We start from the raw sequence: 8,745 nt of genomic DNA, 5'->3' as shown, positions 1-8,745 counted from the left end.
GAGGAGGAGGAGGAGGAGGAGGAGGAGGAGGAGGAGGAGGAGGAGGAGGAGGAGGAGGAGGAGGCCTGTTCCCTGATGTTCTGCAGGAGGCCGCGGAAGAAGCAGACGACTTGCGGGGAGCTCTTGACGAGCACGAGGTCCGAGAAGGTCTCGTCGTCCTCAAGGAGCTGCAAGTCAGCGTCGGTTCTGAGAGAGAAGGAGGAGATGATGGCGGAGGGAGCAGGGGAGGGCGAGGAAGGAACCGCCTCCATCCACACCATGTCCGGCTCGGTGAAGAGAACCTTGTCATGGAGGGTCAGGACCGTTATCAGCGCCCGCAGCCGCAGGGCCTGCAGTCTCGAGTGCCCTGGGGAGCCTCGTAGGAGGCGGTGAGGAGAAACGTCATTCTGCTCGTAGGCGACGACCTTGATGCGGAGGCTCTTGGTCTGAAGCATGGGGAACATTTCCGAGTTGAGGACGAGGACGAGGGTTCGCTCGTGCACTCCCTCGATCCTCTCCGTGTTGCAAATCCACGAGAGCATGGCAGGCATGCTGGCGCGGCTGATGACGAAGAGGAGGAGAAGGTCAGAGGGCATCGTGCGGATCGTCTGCTCAAGCATGGAGCGAAGCAGCAGGTCCTCCTTGGCGATCACACAGTTCAGCTGCGTCAGCACGTCTGGAGGAGGACGCAAGGTCACGGTTGTCACGACGGGGAGGCGAGGGAGGGCAGGGAAGGAGAGGGAGGAGATAGCGTGAGAACGAGGAGGAGGAGGAGGCGGTTGCGCATCCATGATGCTTTTTATCTCCTGCCCGTCCCAGTCGAGGACAGGGATGATGTTGGGCCAGAAGATGAGCTTCGCGTCCCAGTCCAGCAGAAGTTCATGGTCTCTCCCCACCTCCCCCTGGTAGTGCAGCCCTTTCTCCCTCCAGTTCGCCATGAGCGTCTTGCTGCCAGCCAGCCAGGGGTACACACAGAACTCCTTCCTCTCCTCCATGAATCGGATGAACCACATCTCCCACATCGAGCTCTCTCTTCCCTCCTGCTGGAACTGCTGGTACCACATGCTCGGCATGATGCCCTCCACCAGCGGGACGAAGCCCTTCTTCTCCTGCATTCTCTCGAACCATGCGCGGAACTCCCTCCAGGCCTTCGCCTTCGGGGAGAAGCTCCACGTGCCCATCAGCTTGTACTTGAACACTGTCGTCCCTTCCTTCATCGTGCTCTCTAGGTTGCCTTCCCCCCGAGGATCCGAGGCCCGGAGCTGCGCGCGCATGGCGGAGAAGCAGGAGACGGCAGGGTCGGAGAGGAAGCGAAGGTGAGCGGCGAGAAACCAGCGGGCGAAGTGAGGAGAAGCCTCGAGATCGTCTTCGAGGAAGATTGCGATCTTATTCTCGTCCTGCGCGTTAGGCTGCCATGAGTGGATCCAGTTGCCGAGGATGCCGACGTGCGTCGACCACTGGTGGAGAGTCTTGACCCCGTGCGGCCACGTGAAGGACTCGACGATCGCCGTTGTCTGAGCGTCGGGAGGGGAGGAGGGAGGCCGGTCCTGGTGGACGTGGAGGTCAGCCTGGATGCCGTCGTAATGAGCGTTGAGGAGGGAGGTAAGTAGGCGGAGGAGAGCGACCGGGCGGTTGCACGTCAGCACCACCAGCCGGAACTTCACTTGACCTCGGAACTGACTGAACTCCGGCAAAGTAGTCTGACTGACTGCTGGCTGTTGACCCGTGTAGCTGCTCCCTTGGTTCGAGTAGCTGACAGCCTGCTGGGGGCTGGAATAGCTGACAGCCTGTTGGGGGCTGGAATAGCTGACAGCCTGCTGGGGGCTGGAATAGCTGACAGCCTGCTGTGTATCCGGATACGGTTGCGGTTCTTGACTGCTGGTGGATGCTTGTGACGATTGTGATGATGATTGTGATGATGGTTGCGATGAACGTGGAGTCAAGGCTGAGTTTGAATTTGAAGGAAGCGTCGCGGATCGAGGAGCAACCTTATCCTGCGCCACCTCCCTGTAGCTATTGTTCCACATGCTATCGTTCAGCACGCTTCCTGCTTCTTGTTGTGAGATCTTCTTTTTCACCTCTTGCTGCTCGAGCATGTTCGGAGACGGTCCAGCACTTGGCGCCTGAACGAACTTGATCTCATGCAGATTGATGACTGGGGCCGCTGCAACCCTCGGAACCCCAACCAGCTCCGACGCTTTCTTTAGCCCAGCCTCAAAGCTGCGCTTTCTCTCCAGCTCAGCAGCCTCCCTGCGGATTTGGTGGATCAGCATGTCCTTTCTGTTTGCTTCTTTGCAGGCAAATACAGCGAAGAGAGAAAAAGTCAATATCTGCACAACCAAGAACGCAAAGAAGGTCTTCTTAAGCGTCCAGTCTTTCTCCCTTCCCACCCTCATGCCAGGCAGAGATCTGTCATCCTTGTCGCCGTTGACGAGCAGATCTCTTCGGGTTTCTCTCACGCTCTTCACGAAATCTTTGAGGATCTCAACTGAGAAGCCGCAAACCTCACGGACCGCGTAGAACAGTTCTTGCGCGACGGCCCGAGACATGGAGAAAACGTCTCCCTCTTCATTCATCTCCCGAGCATTGCTCATCTTGCTCCTTCCACCTCTTCTTCTGGACCTCTCTTCCTCCTTGAACTCTGAAGGACCTCCAAGTGTCTCCTCCTCCTCCTCCTCCTCCTTCTCCTCCTCCTCCTCTTTTCTTTTGTTCCCCCTGGCCATCGTCACTCCCCGACTGACACCTAAAACAGTTTTAACATCACCCCTACTCTCAGAAGGCCCCTTCCCCAATAACCCCTCTTTTTCTCTTTCAAGTACCCCACATTAATCCAGACTGATGGATCTTCACCACCCCACCCCCACCGAGCCTCTGACATTGCTGAAAAAAAACTCTTGACAAGAAAAGTCAAGGGGGTGAATGGGCAAGAGTGGGGATGAGGGACAAGTTCAACGGACGTCACTGAAAGGGCGAAATGGCAGGGTGAGAAGGATCATTATGAAGGTTGGAGGACATCAATGAGAAGTTGAGGTCAGCTCTCGTGATGAGACAACTTTCAATGAGATGTTGAGGTCAGCTCTCGTGATGAGACAACTTTCATGGCTCTGCTGATGCAGCAACTCAGTTGAGACATGAGCAAGGCTGCACTCAAGTCACAAGGGAGCTTGGGATCCCGCGTGATCCCGGTGATCTCACAGACACAGCTCGATGTGAGTGCTATCTCTGCCATGCTCGTCTCCCCTCATCCTGCTGAGCCTTGAAGGACAGTTGCAAGAGACGTTGATAAGGAACGATCGTAGACAGAGATCGCTGAGGTAGGTGAAATCGAAATTCCGCTGATATCTTTGATGGTCCGAAACAGGATCAAGGCCAGGAATTCGCAGAGTTACATAGGCAAGCTCACTGTACGATATCACCAGTCCTGCTGAAACGGCCACATGAGACATTGGATGCTAGGTACGAATGCAAATGTCAGAAAAGTATCTTGCGGAGAGGAGAGAGAAAGACATCAATCACCGAATGATTCAAGGAGATAAGATCGATCAAGATAAAGTTCTTGGAATCGGCTCGGTGATGTTTGCGAAGAAACCCGACCATGAACAGTTTTGCTGATCCGATCATTCTTTGGTAGGCGGTTGATGAACTGCTGGAGATTAAGATGATGCTCAAGGATTTGAGGTTGCATGATGCAGCGGCACTGGCTGCTTCTTACAGTTGTCTCCAGGATGAAAGAGAAAGACAACAAGACAACATTGGACGCTATGCACTCTATTGGCCTCTTTCTCCCAATCAATGAGATCAAGGTGAGCAACACTGATGTCTCGCAAACATGTCCACTTGACTTGAACAGATGCGGAGGCTGATGCTCCGAGGCAAGCAGAAAGCAGCGTTGAGCTTGCTCAGCCCCAAGTACACTCCTCTGCTTCCTCCTGCCATCAAACGATCGCTGACCCCATGGGGTAGGTCGCGAGCAAAGGCCGAATCAATGTTCTATGAGCAGCAGGTGCAACAAAGCAGGTGGGGAAGTGACTTGCTGACCCGGTTGGCATCAGGAACAGCAAGAGGAGCTGCAGGCTGTTTCTTCGACAAGCAGATGGAACGAGTTCGGGCATGGACTGTTCCAGAGGTTCCCGACTGCTCCGAACTTGTTCCTCTCTCTGAATCACCATGGGCAGTGAGGCCGATGAGCCCGATAGGCAGTCAGCCAGTCAGTTCAATGCGGCTCGGCGACCAAGACCGTTCTCAGCCTCGGCGGTTCCTCAGCTGCGTCGATCGCTCTTGGGAATCAAGACCAAACTTTCAGCCTAGATCAACTTCTCAGTCTGTTCTCAGTGTGGTGAACGAGGCCGAGCAGCCTCTCCGCCGCTCCGATCCGGGGGAATCCGGTAGCCCCGAGACTGAGCGACTGGTCAGGCCCGCCAGCAGACTCGGGGAAGAGAACCTGTCACTCGGGAGATTACCGAGCGACCCATGTGAAATATAAAAGTGAAAGGAACTGCTGGTACTAAGTTGTTGTACGGCATCAATACAAATATTATTCGGTGAATAGGTACAAATAAAAATGTACGTTATGTACTTTTATATCGGCTATTTATAGAAGGCCATATATATATCGTACTAAATATTAGTTAAACTCATTTTATAATATTTTATCAAACTTTGCTCAACCACGTTTTTACAAATCTCCCCCACATGCCCCATTCCCCTTCCCCTTCACTACCCCACATACCACCCCACCCTACCCAGATACCACAATTATACCCCCCTTATTCCCCAGGATCACACCACCCCACCCCTTCTATGTCCTTTGAAAGTACGCCCCTGTTCCCTTGTTCCTATGAACACGTTTGCACGCCACCACCCCACCCCCTCCCTGTTCACTACCCCGGTCGTCTACCTTGTTCCCCCGCTGCCTACCCCCACCCCCTGATATCTGTGATTTATACCCCATCATTTACAGCGCTCAGTCCCCAAAAGGTACCCCCTACCCACTTCAATGTCTGGAAAGGGACCGGGTAGAAGAACCAGAACCTTTCCATCTTCCCCTGCCAGGGGACTCAACATCGTACGAAAATGCGAGGGAGGGCAGAGGAGCGAAGAGAGAGATAGAGCGAGGGAGAAGAGCGTTCAGAAGATGTACAAGATGAGAAAGGAGAGCTTGCCTGCCATAAGTTTGAGTCCAAGAGATGATTTGGAATGAAAAGGCACAGGCAAAACGAACAGCATGACATTCCTAATGTGATTGCTCCGAATGCGCATGTGATGTGTTGCCGGCAGGTATATGAAGCATTGTGGGAGACGAGGGCAAATCATCATGCGATGAACAAGTGAAGGCATCGGGGAGTGACCAGAGACAGAAGAACATCATGATGGACGTGATTGAAGCAGCAATGTCAAGAACAGATCAGGCTCGAGTAGACATGGAGTGTATCGCAGATCTCTCCATCTCCCCGTCTCGCAGAAGCTCTCTGAGGAGAGTCGGTGACTACGTGCTGGGAGACGAGCTCGGGGAGGGGTCCTTCGGGAAGGTGAAGGAGGGGTTGGTAGTCAAGGAGGGGAGCGAGGACTTCGGAATGCGAGTAGCGGTGAAGATCATGAGCAGGAGGTCGATCAGAAAGATCAAGGACGGGGAGAAGAAGCTGAGGAAGGAGATCCGATGCGTCAGGTCGGTCAGGCACCAGAACGTGATCCAGTTGCTGGACGTGATAGGGCTCGAGGACGGGCAGCAGGTGTACCTGGTGTTCGAGCTCGCCAATCTTTTCAGCATCCAGAACCTGCTGGAGGCACATGCTGAGCACCGGAGGGAGCGAGAGGATGCTGGACTCCTTGCTCCCCGCCATGGCCTCCCCTCCTCCATGTGCAGAGAGATCTTCGCTCAGCTCATGAGCGGGATCAGCGCCTGTCACAGCAAGGGGGTGGTGCACCGAGATATCAAGCCCTCCAACCTCCTCCTCAACTCCGACGGCCTTGTCAAGCTCGTCGACTTCGGTTCCGCTGAGAGGATCGACCAGTTCACCTCCGACATGACACAGGTGGTGGTGGGAACGCCTGAGTTCCAGCTGCCTGAGGCTGCTCGCGGCCTGCCGTTCTCAATGGTGCTGAGCGATCTGTGGGCGGCAGCAGTGACGCTGTACGTCCTGCTAGAGGAGGAGCTCCCCTTCCAGGGCGACAGCATCGAGGAGCTCTACAGCAACATAGCAGCAGCAAAGCTTGCGCTCCCTGCCTGCTGGAGTGAGGAGGAGAAGGACCTGGTGGGAGCGATGCTGCGTCAGGCTCCCGAGGAACGGCTCTCGTTGAGAAGCGTTCTAAAGCATCCCTGGCTGCAGCAGCGGCAGCAGCAGCAGCACGAGGTCTCGCTGCTCAGCTGCCTCGAAAAAATCCGGAGGAAGCGAAGTGACAAGTCGCTCCTTCACAGGTACATCGAGCAGGTGGAGGAGGATGAGGGGGAGACGAGCATGAGCTTCGGCTCCTCCTGCTCCTCCTCCACTGGTGACGTGTGCCCTTCCATCCCGCTGGTGCCAGAGTTGATTTGAAGGAGTCGGAGGAAGACCCATGGAAGTAGAGGAGGAGGAGGAGAGGAGACGAATATGATTCATAGAATATCCCTGTAAGATAGCTCTAACGATATTAGACAAGAAATCGTATTCTATTCTTTTATTCACTTGTCACAATTTCCAATCTCTCTCCTATATCCGCTTTGCAAGTTCAACCACCACCAACGACTTTCCTCCCTCCCTCCCTCCCTCCCTCTCCTCCCTCCCTCTTCTCTCTCCCTCTCCTCTCTCCATCTCCTCTCTCCCTCTCCTCTCTTCCTCCCGCCCGCCCTCCCTCCCCTCCCTCTCGCCCTCCCTCCCTCCTCTCCCTCACCCTGCCCCCTTCTTCACTTCCCACTCCTTGTGTTTGGTACCAACAACCACCTCCTTTACTGCTCCATCACCAGCAACAACTCTAGCCGCCTCCTCCCCACCTCAGCTCCTCCCAAGGACCTTCAGTGCGTCGCTTCCTTGCATGTGAAGCTGAGAGACGTCATAAGGGAAGTAGAGAGAGGGAAAGACTGACCGCAAAATGACGCGGTTGAGGTCGATGAGCACCCGTCCTGCCTCCTCCTTCCCCAACTCCTCGAAGCTCTCCGGCTCCATCCATGCATACGTCATCTGCTGACAAGTCAGGGGGGAGGGGAGGGAGAGGAGGAGGGATCAGAAGAAGGAAGCAGGAAAGCAGGTGAGCAGGAGAGGACAAGAACAGAAGGGCAGGAGGGCAGGCGGGAAGGAGAGCAGGAAAGCAGGAGTATGGGAGGGGAGGAGAGCAGGAAAGCTGGAGTATGGGAGGGGAGGGGCTCACTTTTCTGTAGTTTGTCCCGTTTCCTGCTGACTTGCTATCGCTCGGCGTGAACATCTCTTCGCAGAACCCGAGCATGAAGCCGCGCTGCTGGCAGTCAGGAGGAGGAGGAGGAGGAGAACAAGGAGGAGGAGAACAAGGAGGAGCAGGAGCAGGAGCAGGAGCAGGAGCAGGAGGAAAATGAGAAGAAAGAGGAGGAGCAGGAGCAGGAGGTGGACGAGGAGGAGGACGAGGAGGAGAACGAGGAGGAGAACGAGGAGGAGAACGAGGAGGAGGAGGAGGAGGACATACCAGAAGTTGGAGGCTTCCAGCGCGCGAGGGAGGAGGAGGAGGAGGAAGCCTTGTGCGACAGGTCTGAGAAAGGTGTGAGAAGTGAGAGCGGAGAGGGAAGGAAGGAGCGAGGAAGTCGAAGGAGAATGAAAGCCAAGGGGAGAAACATGGGAGAGCAGGGAGTAGAAAAAGTGGACAAAAACGAGGAGGAAGAGGAAGAAGAAGAGGAGGAAGAGGAGAGAGGAGGAAGGGGGAGGAAGGGGAGGAGGAGGAGGAGAAGAAGGTATGAAGGAAGTTTTTGACCTTGGGCATGACCAGCTCCTTGATGCGCGTCAAACTCTCACCGGGAGGGAGAGGAGGAAGAGACGTGCGGCAGCAGGCACAAAATATCTGAAAGAAGATAAGACAAGAGGAGAGGGGGGGAGGAGGGGATGGAGGTTAGCAGATTGAAGGACGAGGAGGGAGGAAGAAGGAAAGAGTGAACAAGCGAGGAAGGATATGAAGCAGCTTGTGAGGAGACAGAGGAGAGTCGAGGGGACTAGAGGGGCTGAAGGCGATTGGAAGGAAGCAGCAAGGAAGGAGAAGAGAGAGAGACGATGAGGAAGGAGAAATCCCTACCTCTCCCTTGTTGGAGAAGGAGAACCCTTCAGCAGCAAGGATTCTTTCATCCAAACCGGTACTTGACTGCACGTGAAAATGAACTCAACAGACATTCTCCTCCTCTGAATCTCCTTCAACCCATCTCCTGCTGTCCTCCCTCTTCACGATTCCCCTCCTCCCCTCCTCTACTACCCTCCCCTCTTCCTCCTCTCTCTCCATCTTCCTCCTCTTTCACGAGCTTCGTTCCTCAACCCTCCCTTTGGCCCACCGGTTCGTTCCTTCGTTGCCCCAACTTCCCCCTCCCCCTCCCTTCCCCCTCCCCCTCCCCCTCCCCCCACCTCTCGCTCCTCCTTCCTCTTGCTTCCCCCCTAGCCCCCCCCCTTCCTCGTCCTCTTCGCCTTCACTCGCCTTCATCTCCCTCCACTCGGGGCATAGGAACGTCTGCAGCCTCTCTGCCACCCTTGCGTTCTCAGTGCCCTTCCAAGTTTTGATCCTCTCCTGCAAACACTCGGGTTACCTCCTTCTCCGCCTCCTCCTCCGCCTCCGCCTCCTCCTCTG

The 8,745-nt window shown here is 55.4% G+C and overlaps 3 protein-coding genes across 3 annotated transcripts in view; 2 read left to right on the top strand and 1 right to left on the bottom strand.

Moving 5' to 3' along the window:
- The window catches only part of GUITHDRAFT_142073 (hypothetical protein), a gene marked incomplete at both ends in the record, with an annotated part of 3,301 nt that extends 599 nt beyond the window's left edge, over nucleotides 1-2,702 (bottom strand). The window contains one exon of the mRNA XM_005828305.1: nucleotides 111-2,702. Coding sequence (XP_005828362.1) covers nucleotides 111-2,702 — 2,592 coding nt within the window. The remainder of the gene's footprint in view (nucleotides 1-110) is intronic.
- A 408-nt stretch (nucleotides 2,703-3,110) lies between these two features.
- Nucleotides 3,111-4,287, top strand: GUITHDRAFT_142072 (hypothetical protein; the record flags this gene model as incomplete). The annotated part of the gene is made up of 10 exons (XM_005828304.1): nucleotides 3,111-3,188; nucleotides 3,247-3,293; nucleotides 3,341-3,383; nucleotides 3,436-3,549; nucleotides 3,611-3,657; nucleotides 3,704-3,782; nucleotides 3,830-3,888; nucleotides 3,943-3,982; nucleotides 4,032-4,105; nucleotides 4,155-4,287. 10 exons carry the CDS (start codon nucleotides 3,111-3,113, stop codon nucleotides 4,285-4,287), a joined length of 714 nt encoding a protein of 237 aa, XP_005828361.1.
- A 1,157-nt stretch (nucleotides 4,288-5,444) lies between these two features.
- GUITHDRAFT_41016 (hypothetical protein) lies at nucleotides 5,445-6,305 on the top strand (the record flags this gene model as incomplete). The annotated part of the gene is made up of 1 exon (XM_005828303.1): nucleotides 5,445-6,305. A coding segment is annotated over one exon (861 nt), but the record flags the coding sequence as incomplete, so codon positions are not given.
- Between the last annotated feature and the right edge of the window lie 2,440 nt (nucleotides 6,306-8,745).

This window comes from Guillardia theta (genome assembly GCF_000315625.1).
Source record: "Guillardia theta CCMP2712 unplaced genomic scaffold GUITHscaffold_60, whole genome shotgun sequence".
In the NCBI taxonomy this organism is placed as follows: domain Eukaryota; class Cryptophyceae; order Pyrenomonadales; family Geminigeraceae; genus Guillardia; species Guillardia theta.
The sequence above is the reverse complement of the archived record's forward strand: the minus strand, read 5'-3'. Positions and strand labels throughout refer to the sequence as shown.